This window comes from Lissotriton vulgaris, chromosome 1_1 (assembly GCF_964263255.1).
Source record: "Lissotriton vulgaris chromosome 1_1, aLisVul1.2, whole genome shotgun sequence".
Classification (NCBI taxonomy): Eukaryota; Metazoa; Chordata; class Amphibia; order Caudata; family Salamandridae; genus Lissotriton; species Lissotriton vulgaris.
The window spans coordinates 187195384-187212475 of NC_141685.1; the positions used below are offsets into that span (position 1 = coordinate 187195384).

Genomic DNA, 17092 nt, shown 5'->3' on the forward strand with positions numbered 1-17092 from the left:
CTTTTGGGAGATAAACAGCCTATTGATATACCTCATATAAGGCACAGGACGTTGTAGACTGGCATTAATCAAACTACGGCTCCCCACTGATGGAGGTGGGTTAGCGGTCCCTGACTTGGAGCTTTATTGCCTGGCGGCGCACCTGAAATGGGCAGCTTACTGACGACATTGTCGATGGGGGAGAGGGGCGTGATAGAGACTGGCGTACATTTTCTCTACGCCAGTACCATGCTATGGGCCAGATTGATTAGCCCTAATGCTCAAACAAGCGTTAAATATCTGGTCTTTTGCTGGACATCCTGCAATTTCAATGGGCCTGGGTCTTGCAGCGAACACAAATGAGGGTTCCGTGTGTGAAGTACCTTACACTGTCGGCATTACTACATCTCTCGCATGAGGGATATTGGTCTAGGTTGTTGGAGAGAAAGGGTATGATAGTGCTATGGAGTGGGCAACAGGTGGAAAACTAAGGAACTTTGTGGAACTCGCAAACAAATATACTCTACCTTCCCACCACTATTTACTGTATGGGTCAGTGGCGGCAAACATGCGGAGACCATGGGGAAGACAGGCAAGAACCCCTGAAACAGAGGGGTAGAAACCATGGGGAAATAACGCCAATCCACAAGGTGGGGGGGCGGGGTGGGGGTAGAGATCTGAGAAGTTCCAGAAGAGCCAGTTGTTACACAGCTGTAGAAGGCCCAGCGGATCCTTGCATCTATAACACTATTCAAAGCATCACATAACAAAATTCCATAACAGAACACAACATGACCAATGTCCGTACACGGCCGTATTACATCATATAACAATAAGCAGTAAAGGCATCCTATCTGCAGAGGCTACACATCTTCGCCCCTTTTTAACACCACAAACAGACATACACACACATACACACACACACAAACACACACACACAGAACCACAGAGACACTACCACACACAAAACAGGACAATAAATCAACCCAGAGAACCAGAAAAAAGCAATACCCAAGGTAAATATGAAAAACTAACCAGATGCCACTCAACATTAAGCCTGGGCGTAGTTTGCGTAGCAGCACTACACCTTTGCGTAGAACAGCGTAGCTGAAGACACTGTGTACTTGTCTGTACTGTGCCAAATTTGCAAAATAATTGCAAAGAGCTTCCTGTACATGACCAGATATGATAAAATAAGCTATCTTTATATGCTATAATGCATATAGTACTTTCACATTGGTGAAGCTGGAAAATTAGCAAGCAGTGGGAGATGTGATGATTTTGGGATCCTCCCTAACCTAGGGAGATTACCAAACAGATGCCTTGAAAACAAAAAATCACATCTTATTGAACAATTTGATTGTGGTCCCATCCTCTTAGGACAAACCCAAACACAGTTATTGGCAAAAAAACATTCCCAACCAAAGGCCCTGCAAAGCATTATGGGATGAGATTAGCAGTGGCCAGTGAATGTTATATAGTATACAATATCAAAAGAATTCTACAAAGAGCTGCAGTTGAACTGGTGGTTACTAGATGTCCCTCACAAGTCAAATGCAAATGCTTGATGAAAGGGTTTCAATGGTTATGCATTTGACTCGAGAGGGACATCTATGGACGACCAGTGGAACTGCAGCTTGATGTAAGAATAATTTCAATGCTTTGCATTTGACTCGTGAGGGACATCTAGGGACGACCAGTGGAACTGCAGCTTGATGTAAGAATAATTTCAATGCTTTGCATTTGACTCGTGAGGGACATCTAGTAACAACTAGGTGAACTGCAGCTCTTTGTAGAATTATTTTGATATTGGATACTATAATATTCACTGCCACTGCTAATCTCGTCCCATAATGCTTTGCAGGGCCTTTGGTTGGGATTGTTTTTTTGCCAATAACTGTGCTAGGGGCGTCCTAAAATGATGGGATCACCACTGAAGTACAACAAAATGTGCTTTTTGTTTATGCTCTTTGTGTTCAAGGCATCTGCTTGGTGCTCTCCCTCGGTTAGGGGAGACCCCAAAATCATCAGCTCTCTCATTACCTAATGTTTTCATTGTAAAAGTTCATTTTTGAGAATTGGTTATATGCTGTTAAGCATGTAAAATTGCTTTTAGAAAGCATCTGAGAATATTGTTGATTTAGATACTACGCTACTTGAGTAGTTTTAAGCCCAGGGTTACTCAACATGTAATAGGAGCGTATCTTTTAGGCACTTGGAAAACACGAGAACTCCTTCTTAACCAAGAACTCTGAACCATTCCCTGCAACAGACACTTGTTTGTCACTTACATGTTTTTCACTTTCATTCTCACATTTTCCATTTCTAGCCACTCTTGCCATATTTCACCATTGCCCATTCGAACCACGAACAGCATTGCCTCTAACCTCGATGACTCTAACAGGATCTCTAGATTTCGAAGATGCATTTCTTAGCAAAATGGTGTCTTCCTGACACGTGCCAAATCAATCATTGCGATTTTGACCTCCTGGACATATTTTTCCTTACACCTCACGTCCCTTTGACACCGAGCAACACTGTTTGTCACTCAATTTCCCGGCATCATCACTTGCTGTAGACATTCATCACAGCCTCGACCCATCACCTTCATCTTCAAAAAGGACACAATGAGGACAACTCTTTCTTCCCCCTCATGAGTGTAAAAGGTGCTTTACCAGAGATCGAAAGAGGAACACAACGAGGACACCTCTTTTCTCCAAGTCATGAGTTTAAAAGTTGCTTTACCAGAGATCAAATGAGGGAAACACAGGGGACACCTCTTTTCTCCACGTCATGAGTTTAAAAGGTGCTTTACCAGAGATCAAATGAGGGACACAACAAGGACACATCTTTTCTCCCTCTCATGAGTGTAAAAGGTGCTTTACCAGAGATCAATTGAGGTGTACAGCTATAATCCCACCCTAAATATCTGGTAGTTACTTCACAGTCAACTCTGGATGTCACCGCGCTCCGGATACACTCCACTAGAAACCTGTTGAATCTCTCCACTTCTAGTTGGCCAGAGGGTGGTACAAGGGCGTGCATAAATGTTTCACTCCACATTTGCCTAAAATCTCTGTCATGGTGGAAGAAGTCAATTGAACTCCATTGTCAGTGAGCAGCTCCTCGGGAGTCCGTTCTTTAGCAAACACTTCACAAACAAAAGGAATCACAGAGTTCGTGTAGGGTTCGTCTATACCACGTACTTCCACCCGCTTGGAAAGATGATCCATCATGACAATAAAGTGTCTCATATTGGAAGGTAATACATGAAAAGGGTCGGAAAAAAAAATCAACCACAACTCTCTGCCACACCTTACCAGGACATGAAATAGGCACAGCAGTGCACACAGAGGTCACCAAATGTTTATAACTCAAACAGCATGGTGCACAATTTCTCACTAATCCTTCTACCTCCACATCCACTCCAGGGCACCAGAAATCATTTCTTATCCTACGCTTAGTGGCACTCATACCCAAATGGCCTACATGAGCTGTCTCCAAAATCTTTTGGTGGAAACATCCTGGGGGAATTAACTTATCACCTCTTACCAACAAATCTCCTTCCAAAGATAACTCATCCGCCACCTTGCAATAAGATTGCAAAGAATTCTCGAAAGTTTTTTCCCTCTGCCCCACAAATTTCCCAAAATTTGAATTTAAAATTATTTATAAAGCGCACGTTCACCAGCGGTTTCATGGCGCTGCAACTTGCAGATAACAGGACAGAAATGGCAGGAGCTAAAATAAAGGAATTCGAGCTGCAGGAGGGCTAATTGACGACTTTGGTGAACAAGTGAGCTTTGAGCTGTTTCCTAAATTGCGGATAAAGAGTTAAGGCTCTGAGCTCAGGAGGCAGGGAGTTCCAAAAGAGTGGAGCAAGGGTCGCAAACTTTGATCCTCCCCATTTCTTCCTCCGGAATCGCGGGACTGTGAGAAGGGATTGGGTGGATGAACGTAGTTCCCTGGTAGGGACATAGGGGATGATCTCAGAAGAGATAAAAGCCGGTGCCGTGCCCAGTCGAGCTTGGAAGGTGATAGAGGCCAGCTTGAACTGGACACGTTCGCGGACTGGGAGCCAATGCAGAGATTTGACGAGGGGGGTGACATGGTGGGACTTTGGCAATTTAAACACCAGGCGCGCCGCCTGGTTCTGAATCTGCTGCAACCGCCTTAGACTATATGCAGGTATACTGGGATATAGGGCGTTGGTCAATACAGTATCCTCCCTCAACCGATCACACAATTCCATTAAATTGGAACAAATGACCAAATCTTCAACTTATGCAATGATACATGCCTCAATTTCTTCCTGTAAATCTACTGAACACAAATCTAATGGTAAACAAGACAGAAAGTCCACTCTAATGTTCTTTCCTCCTGTAATATGAAGCACACTAAAACTCCAATAATTTGATAGATACTCTGGCTGAGGATCTTAATTTGGATCCTAGACAAAACAGCAACGAGTGGTCTGTGATCGGTCCACAAGCTAAATTTTCTTTTCAAGAGATATGGCTTACACTTGCCGACACCCCAAACACATTCCAACATATCACTTTCTATTACAGAATATTGTGTTTCCAAATCTTTCATGCTTCTAGAATCAAACCCCACAGAGACTTCCGCCCCATCCATTACTTGTAGCAAAAAAACTCAATGCCATATTGTAGGAAACTGGCTATATATATACTACACAAAAATGAGGTATAGTGTGTATAGAGACCAAGTGAACCCAGAGGTAGGCAGAGGTTAAAGTTAGATAGAACCTTACTCTCTAAATTGGTAGCTTGGTCGAGCAGTAAGGCAGTATCAGAGGACAGTGTTAAGCATTTGATGTACACACTCAGCAGATGACAAATAAACATGGCACATGTATGCATTAAATATTTTTCAGCAATAAGTTACTGGATATAGAACAGTTTGAAAATGCAATAGAAATTGTACTTTGTTTGATTTACAGGGTATGCAGAAGGATGCAACAGTTAGCAAATACAGTACATTGAAATGAATATGCTTTTTCAGTAAATTACAGTTAAGTTACTTTCTACGTTACTTTTCTTACTCAAAGCAGGATACCTAGATTCAGCACTGGGACATTTCCTGGAAACAGGTACATAAATAAGTTTTGGTTATTCACATGATTTTTAAAGAAAATATTTAGGTTCCAAAACTCCACACTTGGAAAGTTTTTGGAGAAAAAGTGTCAATGCTATCCTATGGAGAGAAAACAGGTTAACAGTCCATAGGTAAGTAATCGATTGTGGGAGTTAAGATTCTGGGGTTAGACGCAGGGGTCCCCCAGGGTCAGTGTTGCACTGTTGTTACACCCTCAGCGGCACTGGGGCGGCGGGGTGCAGAGGGTTGAGGCCCACTGTTATCCAAAGGGGGACAGGGGGTCTCCGGATGGTGGCTGCTGGCAAGCAGGTCACTGGGTTGTGAGAGCAAAGCTCCTAGGGTTAAGGTCAGGGCAAATGGGGAAACAAAGTAGCACAAAAGGTGCACCCTCAGCGGCACTGGGGCGGCCGGGTGCAGAGTGCTGATTCGACGTTGGGCGCCCAGTTTTTTTCTATGGAGAACCTCAGGCAGGGAGACAAAGGACTTCTGGGTGCGACCACCACTGGGAGCGGTAAGTTGGGAAGTTAAGGATTGGTTAGGCACCGTCGGTTTGGGCACACAAGGCCCCGGGGCGTCGGGTGCAGGGGTGACTTCCGGGGTCGGATCTTCTTACCAGCTCCTGGTCGCGTTTAAGGGGGCCTTCTGGATTTAGGCTGCTTTCGTCAGCTGGAGGCTTGAGGCAGGTCAGGGTCACCGGATCTCGGGTCAGGATCGCCATGGTGACCTCCATGTGGTATATTTCTACTCGAGTTCGGGCCTGGTTCGGCGGGTGCAGAGTGGGCTGTATTTACGGTCCCTGACTGCTGCCAGCGGTTGCTGTTTGAACAAGTCCAGTGTTCACGGGAGATTCAGTCTTTGAAGTGTAGGCAGGCAGGTCCTCCATGGTTTTGAGGTTGCTGACTGCAGGACACAACGCGTTTTTGCAGGAGCAGGTTCGAGGGGAGACAGGCCTGTAGGACTGGGGCAAGTTAGTGGGCGCTGTCCTCTTGTTAGCTCTACACGGCTCTTCGGTCCTTCTTCTTATCTTCTTTTATTGTCGTTTCTGGATCTGAGGAAGCGAGGTTCAGGGTGCCCCCTTAATACTAGATTTAGGGATATTACAGGTAGGTAAAGGGCATGGACCATTAGGTCCATTCCCAGGGGTGGGTACACCCCCTATTCTGCCACTCTCCAGTGGGAGGGCGGCTGGAGCCTGTCCCTGGTTGGCTGGGTCCCCCATCCTCAAGATGGCGGGGACTCGAGGCTGTGCTTTAACCCGCTTCCCCCACCTGAGCGGTGGAGTTGGCAACATCCCTCTTTCTCACTTGTTTTTTTCCCACCCAAAGTAAGGGGTAGAACCACTAGGGACCAGTTGCTGAAAGCAGCAAATTGTCTGGAGAGGCTCACAAAGGCGATATGCCTTTGAATCTTCTCCTTCGTGAACCCTGCCCATCCTGGGGGAGGAGGCTTGGTACCTCGTCCCAGGATGTGCATTGTTTCAGGTCCCCGAGAGCAGCAAGCTCTCGACCCAGGGGTCCCGAAACATGTCTGTTGGTGGCAGCCTAAGCAGCAATTCAGTCTGGTCACTAGGAGTTGGTTGAGTTTCAGGGGCATCTCCAGGATTCCCTCTTTGGTGCATTTTACATTAAATCCCACACTGGCATCAGTGTGGGTTTTATGTGCTGAGAAGTTTGGTAACAAACCTCTCAGTCTTTAGTGTAGCCATTATGGTGTTGTAGATTTCGTGATGACAAACTCCCAGCACCATATACTCTTAATGGCACTGGGTACTGTAGGGGCACAGGGCTCATGCACTTGTATCCTCATCGCTGGCATAGGGCAGCCAGCTAGAGGGGTGACTGATGTATGCCAGGGCAGTGGTTTGTGGGCATGGCATACAGGGATATGTGCCATGTCGACTTTTCACTTTGTTCTGCACCAAGACATGTAGCCTGCAAGGGCAGTGTGTGAGTGTCAGGGTATAGGTCCTCTAAGGGTGGCACAATAAGTGCTGCAGCCCTTAGGGGCCTTCTCTGGTCACAGTGCCCTGGTACCTGTGGTACCATTTACAAGGGGCTGACATGTGGCCAGAGATGCCAATTGGGGTTAGGCTTCAAAACTGTTTTAGGGAAGAAACATAGGCCCTGGGTACCTGATTAGAAGGAGCCCATTGCTTCTTTCAGGGTGTCTAAAGCCTTTTGAAAAATAACTGTCCAGTTTACCTTTATGGTCATTTACTTGGAGGTGGGTTCTGTGAGGGGAGCCACAATGGACCCATATCCCTTCACAACCCTCTTGTAGAATCCAGTCAAGCCAAGGAATGCCCTGACTTGGGCCTGGGTTGTTGGAGATGCCCAGTCCAGGATAACCTGGCTCTTGGGCTCTAAGGGTTGTACCTGGCGTCCACCAACAAGGTGGCCCTAGTACACCACAGATGCTGGCATTTGGTTGACTTTATGGTTAGGCCTGCAGTTTGCAGGCCTTTTAAAACCGTCCCAAGGTGGATCAGGTGATCCTGCCAGGTGGAACTAAAGACAGCAATACCATCAAGATAAGCTGCACTAAAGGACTCCAACCCAGTCAGGACTTGATTCACAAACCACTGGAAGGTGACAGGGGCATTTTTTAAACCAAAGGGCATAACAGATTTCTCATAGTGCTAATAGTGCTCTAACAGTGTAGCAGAAAAGCAGTGAGGTTCGCACACATTACTAATTGATCAGAACAAATCTCAGTAGCGTTAAAAGATTTTTCAAATTGTATTAAACAGCAGTTCAGAATGCACAATCCATTGTGCACATATTTCTCATACAGCAGCTTAGTGTGTACAGATTCCAGAGTACAGTAAACATCACTGAAGTGTACACTGATTTCTCCTCGAGTAGTAAAAGGCTTTGCAGCGTCCCATTATTTCTCAAGGTGTAGCAAACAGTAGTGCATTGTGCACATATATCTCATTGTGTGGTAAACTACTGCATGCAATGCTTTATCATAGTCAATTACAAGTAATGAAGCGTATACACAGAGCATAGTAAAAAGCAGGGCAGTGTGCACAGATTCGTCAGTACAACAAAAAGCAGTGCAGCCCATATATTGCGGTCACACAGAAAAAACAGTGTGGTGTGAACAGATTACTCAGTGTAGTAAGATGCAGTGCAGTGTGCACAGATTTCCTAAAGAGTAGTTAGATGCAGTGCTGTGTGCACAGATCTCTCATATTGCAGTATGATGCAGTGCAGCATGCACATATTTCTTAAAGTGTAGTAAGATGCAGTACAGTGTGCACAGATCCCTCATATTATAGTAAGATGCAGTACAGTGTGCACAGATTTCTTAAAGAGTAGTAAGATGCAGAACAGTGTGCACAGATTCTTCATATTGCAGTAAGATGCAGTGCAGTGTGCACAGATTTCTTAAAGTGTAGTAAGATGCAGTGCTGTGTGCACAGATCTCTCATATTGCAGTATGATGCAGTGCAGCATGCACATATTTCTTAAAGTGTAGTAAGATGCAGTACAGTGTGCACAGATTTATTAAAGTGTAGTAAGATGCAGAACAGTGTGCACAGATCCCTCATATTATAGTAAGATGCAGTACAGTGTGCACAGATTTCTTAAAGAGTAGTAAGATGCAGAACAGTGTGCACAGATTCCTCATATTGCAGTAAGATGCAGTGCAGCATGCACATATTTCTTAAAGTGTAGTAAGATGCCGTACAGTGTGCACAGATCCCTCATATTGCAGTATGATGCAGTGCAGCATGCACATATTTCTTAAAGTGTAGTAAGATGCAGTACAGTGTGCACAGACCCCTCATATTATAGTAAGATGCAGTACAGTGTGCACAGATTTCTTAAAGAGTAGTAAGATGCAGAACAGTGTGCACAGATTCCTCATATTGCAGTAAGATGCAGTGCAGCATGTACATATTTCTTAAAGTGTAGTAAGATGCAGTACAGTGTGCACAGATCCCTCATATTATAGTAAGATGCAGTACAGTGTGCACAGATCCCTCATATTGCGGTATAATGCACCGCAGCGTGCTCAAATTTCGTAAAGTGTAATAAAAAGCAGTGTGCACAGATTCCTCAATGCTGTAAAAAGCAGTGAAGCATGCACAGGTGCCTCACAGTGCAGTAGGATACGGGTAGAATGCATGTGCAGTACAGATCAGTGCAGTGGTACTGCTTCCGCACAGTGCAGTAGTATGTAGAGCAGCATGCACAGATTCCTCACAGTACAGGAAGGTGCAGTGGAACATATTTACCATAGTGCAGTAATATACAGTCCAGTATGCCGAGATTCATCAGAGTGCATTAGGAGGCAGAGCACACAGATAACTTACAGTGCATTGAAATACAGTGCAGCATGCACAGACTCCTCACAGCGCAGTAAGATGCAGTGCAGCAGTGCACAAATCCCCTCTTTAACACACATGATGCTCAAAAACACCCCCAGGGCCGGAAGGAAAGCCCCCTAGGGGCCCCGGATAGAAGAGCCCAGCTCAGCCCCAGGGGCCCATGGATAGAAGAGCCCAGCTCAGCCCCAGGGGCCCCCAGATAGAAGAGCCCTGCTCAGCCCTAGGGCCCCTGGATAGAAGAGCCCAGCTTAGCCTCAGGGCCCCTGGACAGAAGAGCCCAGCTCAGTCCCAGGGGTCCTCATATAGAAGAGCTCAGCTCAGCCCCAGGGGCCCCCGGATAGAAGAGCCCAGTTCAGCCCCAGAGGCCCCGGATAGAAGAGCCCAGCTCAGCCCCAGGGCCCTTGGATAGATGAGCCCAGCTCAGCCCCAGGGGCCCCAAGGATAGAAGAGCCCAGCTCAGCCCCAGGGCCCCCGAATAGAAGAGCGCAGCTGAGCCCCAGGGCCCCCGAATAGAAGAGCCCAGCTCAGCCCCGGGGGCCCCTGGATAGAAGAGCCAAGCTCAGCCCCAGGAGCCCCCGGATAGAAGAGCCCAGCTCAGCCCCAGGGGCCCCGGATAGAAGAGCCCAGGTCAGCCCCAGGGGCCCAGGATAGAAGAGCCCAGCTCAGCCCCAGGGCCCCTGGATAGAAGGGCCCAGCTCAGCCTCAGGGCCCCTGGATAGAAGAGCCCAGCTCAGCCCCAGGGGCCCCGGGTAGAAGAGCCCAGCTCAGCCCCAGGGGCCCTTGGAAAGAAGAGCCCAGCTTAGCCCCAGAGGCCCCCGGATAGAAGAGCCCAGCTCAGCCCCACGGGCCCTTGGAAAGAAGAGCCCAGCTTAGCCCCAGAGGCCCCCGGATAGAAGAGCCCAGCTCAGCCCCAGGGCCCCCAAATAGAAGGGCCCAGCTCAGCCCCAGGGGCCCCAGATAGAAGAGCCCAGCTCAGCCCCAGGGGCCCCCGGATAGAAGGGCCCAGCTCAGCCTCAGGGCCCCCGGACAGAAGAGCCCAGCTCAGCCCCAGGTGCCCCGGATAGAAGAGCCCAGCTCAGCCCAGAGGCCCCTGGATAGAAGAGCCCAGCTTAGCACCAGAGGCCCCCGGATAGAAGAGCCCAGCTCAGCCCCAGGAGCCCCCAGATAGAATAGCCCATCTCAGCCCGGCTCCTGCAGAGATTCCCTCCAGGATTATTCAGTCCATTTCTACAAACACACTGACAATCTCCTACCTGAGCAGAGACCTGAGCAGAAACCTGTCCAGGCTCTCTCCTCCCCCTGGGGCTTGCGGGGAGGGGCAGATATGAGGTCTGGGAGGGGCTGATCTGGGATCTGGGGGGGGGGGCAGATCTGGGGTCTGAGAGGGTCGGAAGATGAAGGTAACTGCCCACCAGACAGGGGTGCCTTTCCAGCTCTGGAGCAGGCTGAACACACCAGGAGAGGCCGGAAGTGATGTCAGTATCGCTGCTGGTGCTGTTTTTGCCACCGCTGACCCGGAAGAGGAAACCCTTCTCCTTTCATCCACTATGCAGTTCAGTGGGTTTTATCAGCAGGCGAGGAGCGCCCTCTGGTGGCCGCTGATGGAACAGCTGCCTCCAGGCTCCAGCATTGAATATTTCACATAAGCAAGCATTTACACCTGTAAAGACCTGGGGTTTTAGATTTTTAGATGTTACAGACAGAGTTGACACCTAAAACCAGCTGAGATTGCAACACTAGTCACAGACATGGATGGTCTTAAGACACACGATACAAAAATGGCATTTACAATCCAGCACGCCACACAGATGCAGCATTACTAGGCTGTCAGGGCGATGGATATGCAGTTTGTTTTAACTTCAGGGATTATTCATCTTGGGGAATCTTGGTTGTGTTAATGTATTTTTATTATTGCATTGGCTGGTCTCTTTTAAAGCGGGTTTGAGTGGGAGCCTGACTCATGCCCAATTTAATATTTAAACACAGAGTTATATAATATTTGTTTTGGGTGAGTGTCCCAGATGGTATTTATGTATTATGTATACGCAGCGTGATTGCGAGAGTGCTTGCATTCATTCAGGAGTGGAGTTTTAAGTGTGATTATATATTGAAAATTTCTGTATGAAATACAGATTGTGAGGATGGATTTTGGATAGAACTGACCAGGATTCAAAAACTTGGATGTTTCATAGTTGGGGACTTTTCCACAGGTTTCTTGCGAAATAGGACCGGCTGGGTACCTTCCATTTAGGGGAGATGGCTAACACGAATTTAATGAAACCCACCCCTTCCATAAATGAAAAAGGGAGAAGGTCCATTGCTAACATTTTAGCAAGCTTCGCATGGTACAACCGTGCCTTTGGGTGGTTGCGTTGGAACTGACCCTCCAACCTAAGCATGCTGTTAATGGTAGGATGGATTACTTTCCTTTGTGGTGCTGTTGTTTTCATTAACCCACTTAGGCTCATGCTTCAAAAGAAACTGAGATCTCTGCCTGTCCGGATGAGGGCCAGCGTGTTGGTGTAGAGGAGATTTATCTAGTGCAGTATTTATGAACCTAGTTTCACGCACATCAGCACTTTCGTTAAGTAAAACTACCCCAACTCAACCCATTGAAGTTGGGCATGAAGAATCAGGGGACAATATTATTGGGGTGGACGGTGAAGAAGAGGGAGGCATTTCTAGACCTGTCCCCAGTAGTGTAGTGGTACCGCCCACATCCTCCTCAGCAACATCTGAGTGGCACCGCAGTAAGAGCCATACTCAGGCTGAGACACCACCCTTAGTCATGGACCTGTTCGCTGGCCTGTTTCATTCGCAGGACCCAGCAGTCAGTATACGTAGTGGGCCAAATTGAGAGGCCATATCAATGTATGCTGATGATGCATTTGTGTACCTCAGGAATGTGCAGGCGATCTACCACAGGTGATGGATGTTTTAGACGTTTTTGGTAGGACTTCTGGACTGAGGCTAAATTGGACCAAATCCAACTTATATTCAATGTGCAAACTCACAACTTAGAACAGGAAGTGCTGCCCCAATTAGCACTGGGGTGGTACCCTGACATCTTCAGGTATTTAGGGGTGAACTTACCACACCGATGAGGAACTTATACTGGGCAATTTAGGTGATGTCCAATGTTAGCAGCTCCCTGTCGTTTTGGGGCTCCCTGCCACTATCGACCCATGGGTAGAGTGGAAGTTGCAAGAATGCTGTTAATACATTTATACTGATTTTCGACACCTCTAGTTTACCCGCCTCGGCGCTTCTTCAGGACATTGGACTCTGTTTCTGTTCTTATGGACTTAATCTGGGGAGCGGGCCACAAGAGAGTCGTGCTTCGCAAACTATACTCTACCTCGGAAGGGAATGGGGGGATGTACATATAAAAGACAAATAAAGAACTACAAACCACTGTGTGACTTGGAAGACAATTATTTCTCAATACAGCCCTTGATTGTGATCTTGTTACAGTTCTCACATTATCATCCGCACTAAAAGAGATGGGAGTGTAGTGTAGTTCCTATTTTCCCAATAGGCCCTGCGCATTGGAATAACATAAACAGTAGTATGGACGTAGAAGTGCGGATCTTCCAGGTCTCCACTGACTATGCTAAACTTAATTGGGTTTGTTACCAACTAGCTCAGAGGTCACTGGAAACTTTCTTGACTGAATAGGAAGTGATCAGATTCCCTGGTACAGACAAGAAGGGATTCAGTTTTCCAACAACCGCATAAACATGACAACTTTGCTCCTTAGAATAAGAGTCAATCTCTAGAGTCGTGTGAAACAATAGACAGTTATTTTACTCAGTCAGTTTTGTGCAGATTACTTTCACCAAAGTGCAGAGAATAGAGAGACAGGCGTTTTCAATAAAAAGGTATTATTTATTGAACAGTCTTTCTTCTCATACAAGAGAAATGAATTGCCACAATTGCAAGACTAGTTATTATAAAAAGTGCGTACAGTAAAATGAGTATTGCGAAATAATACTGTAAAAACATTGATATGGTTTCTTAGCCATACAATGGTTTAAAATGAATAAAACATATATACATTCATATATACATTAGGCTAACGTACTCAACTGGTGCTTCTAACTACGCCTACCCCAGTGTACCTGACCTAAGCCTAATACTTGGGAGGGAGTAAGTAAGTAGCAGTTTTAGTTAAGTTGGTTTTGCCAAGGTTTGCTTCAAGAATTCTCTCTAAGGGTTTAGTCAACACCATACCTATGGAATAGAATGTTGGAGGTCTTGTATCTCCTTCCAGGACTCGATATCCTAGTCACTCGCAAGAGTGGGCTGGAAACGCCGGAGCTGGATTTCTCCGCAGGAGAAAAGACAGCGTCTCTCTCAGCGCGTCGAGGAAGAGGAGGAGGGGCAGCGTCCGTGGGCAGCTAGTATCTGCTGGGCTCTGCAGGAGGACAGCTGTTCTGCTCCTATGTTCACCACACCATCGCTATCATCGATGTCGTTGAGGCAGCGATAGCATCAGCATCAGCGTTTGCTTAAGGCAACGTTGGTAATATTTATACCTGAAAGGTGCCTGGTTTGACGTAAGTTTTTGGACATAAGACGTCAATAAAGATGTCACTAGGAAGTGATCGTCTCTTAGTGCTCATTAGAGTTCTATTACTAATCAAAACATAGCAAGCGGGCCATCCCAGGTTGCTGAGTTTTTCTCTTGTTGAAGAACTCGGAGTGTAATCTAGGAATCTTAGATAGTGGCTTCTGCTGTGTCATTTGCTATAATGAGCTGCAGAGGAAGCTGCAGAGGAAGTGATTCTGAAATGTGGCTCTGATCGTGTGAGGCCAGAGACGAGTTTCTGAATATTGCATTTGATCGTTTATGCCAATATAGGGGAATAAATGGATTATAGCCGTATAGGGGCATAAGGTCACAGTATTGATCGGGGTCCTAGATTAGAACGCGACAGGAGCATGGTGTGTAGGTAGAGCAAAACAGTGGAAGTCACACATTTCAATACAGTTTATTAAAAATGGACAAGGAACTTTAAGATTCAAACCAAGTTTAGATCAAAAAGAAAATTTAATAATTATTCGGAAGCAAAATCTAAAGGTTTGCTGTGATGTAAGGATCATTAATTAGCAAAAACAACTGTCAAAACCAAACAAAAAGGTAAATGAATAAAGAACAAGCAGATCCACTGAATCAATCAGGAAGTCACCTACAAAATTGTAGTTGACTTCGGTAGCTATGCTCGAGAGGGCAAAGATAAGTTTAGTCTCTGGTGATGATTGACACTGGAATTTGATGCAAGGTTTTTGGCTGAATCAGTCTCAGAAGGTGATGAGCTGCACAGATGTGGCTTGAAGTGCAAAATTCCCACAGAGTAGAGTTGGGTCATCAAGTTGAACCTGAATCCATGGCCATCAAAATGTGTGAAACTTCAAGCAATTACAACAGCTGACAAGTTATGGAGATGGTTCAAGGTTGATGATCAGAGCCAAAGCATGGAACGTGGCAGGCCTGAGGCATGGTTAAAGGGATAGCAGGTTCTATTTGAAACAAAAAGAAGATGGAAAGAGGCCACTCATGTGGATCTTTGTAATACGAGGCCATGTCCCATTGGAACAGAAATCATTGGGACTATTTAGGGTGGGGCCACGAATGGTTTGCATATGGTTGGCCTTGTCTTTAGTGGCACGGAGAATAGAAAATGATGTGGCGGGATGTTGCTGAGACTAACTACCAGTCCATCCATCACCTTTAGTTTTTCTCAATGATCAGCCCTACGTGGTACAGACATGAACAGATATTGGTCCCATAGAGACCTACGACAAAGGGACTTCTGCCGCAGCCCCCTGGTGAGGCTCATTAAGGCTGGAAACAGTTCGAGGTTACATGCATTCCAGATCCTAGCAGCGTGGCCTCAAAGTTCAGGATCGAATGGCCTTTGTGGGTCAGAGCCACTGCTTATAAACACTCAGGGAACAAAACACACTGAATGGAATGAGGCCACAAATAGTTACAAAAGAATTAGGTTAATTCAAGCATTTCCATCCCACGCTGTGCGCTGTTCTCAGTAGACAGTTTGTTGGACAATCAATGGATTGATGTCTTTGTGGCTGCTTCATGTAAATGTTTTGCGATGCTAATAGCTCCTCCTCAGGGTTGACAGTGAGCACCTTTTATTCTCCCACATTGTCTCTCTTATGTGGAAAGTTACATTTACAGCCGAAGTTTTTGTCACATTGAGAGCACGGGTCATTTTCTTTCACGTTGTGGGTTCTCTCTTATTGAATGAAACTGAATCTCCAGCAGACCCTTCCCTGGCATTTAGAACAATTACAAGGATTTTTCCAGGTAAGTTCTCACAGGTTGAGCGGGACCAGCTTTCCAACTGAAACTTTTCCAGCACTCAGAGAGCTAAGAAAGTTTTTCCCCAGTGTGAGTTCTCTCATGTCTAGTGAGAGTTGTTTTCAATCTGAAGCTTTTGTGGCATTCAGGGCACTGATATGGTTTATGCCCAGTGTGGGTCCTTTCATGCACAGTAAGGTTGGATTTCTGACCAAAGCTTTTTTGGCATTCAGAGCACTGATACTGTTTGAGCCCAGTATGGATTCTCTCATGTAGAGTTAAACCGGATTTGTGATAGAAACCTTTTTGGCATTCAGAGCACTGATACCGTTTATGCCCAGTGTGGGTTGTTTCATGTACAGTAAGGTTGTATTTCTGACTGAAGCTTTTACAGCATTCAGAGCACTGATAAGGTTTTTGTCCAGTGTGGGTCCTTTCATGTGCAGTAAGGCTGGATTTATGACTGAAGCTTTTACAGCATTCAGAGCAATGATAAGGTTTTTGCCCAGTGTGAGTTCTCTCATGGTGAGTGAGAATTATTTTCCGACTGAAGCTTTTCTGGCATTTAGAGCACTGATAGGGTTTGAGCCCAGTATGGATTCTCTCATGTTGAGTTAAACTGGATTTGTGATAGAAACCTTTTTGGCATTCAGAACACTGATACGGTTTCTGCCCAGTGTGGGTTCTTTCATGTACAGTAAGGCTGGATTTATGACTGAAGCTTTTATAGCATTTAGAGCACTGATAAGGTTTTTGTCCAGTGTGGGTTCTTTCATGTGCAGTAAGGCTGGATTTATGACTGAAGCTTTTATAGCATTCAGAGCACTGATAAGGTTTTTGTCCAGTGTGGGTTCTTTCATGTGCAGAAAGTCTGGATTTACGATTGAAGCTTTTCTGGCACTCAGAGCACTGATAAGGTTTTTGGCCAGTGTGAGTTCCCTGATGGTGAATCAGACTGCAACTAAAACTGAAGCTTTTTTGGCATGTGGAGCACTGATACGGTTTATGCCCAGTGTGGGTTCTTTCATGTGAAGTGAGATTGGATTTGGTACTGAAGCTTTTACAGCATTCAGAGCACTGATACGGTTTAAGCCCAGTGTGGGTTCTTTCATGTACCGTAAGGCTGGATTTGTGATTGAAGACATTCTGGCATTCGGGACACTGATAGGGTTTGCGTCCAACAATAGTTTTCTCATGTTTAGTGAGGTGGGATTGATGACTAAAGCTGTTCTCACATTCATTGCTCTTATTAGAGTTGTTTGTTTCTCCAAGTTGGCTTTGTTCCTGAATACATGCCATCTTAAGACTAAATCTGATTCCGGAGTCTGTAC

General features: G+C 46.0%; 1 protein-coding gene across 1 annotated transcript in view; it reads right to left on the reverse strand.

Moving 5' to 3' along the window:
* Window positions 1-17060, reverse strand: part of LOC147738125 (uncharacterized) — a 38177-nt gene extending 21117 nt beyond the window's left edge. The window contains 1 exon segment of the mRNA XM_086952153.1: window positions 15866-17060. Coding sequence (XP_086808279.1) covers window positions 15866-17060 — 1195 coding nt within the window.
* Window positions 17061-17092: the final 32 nt, after the last annotated feature.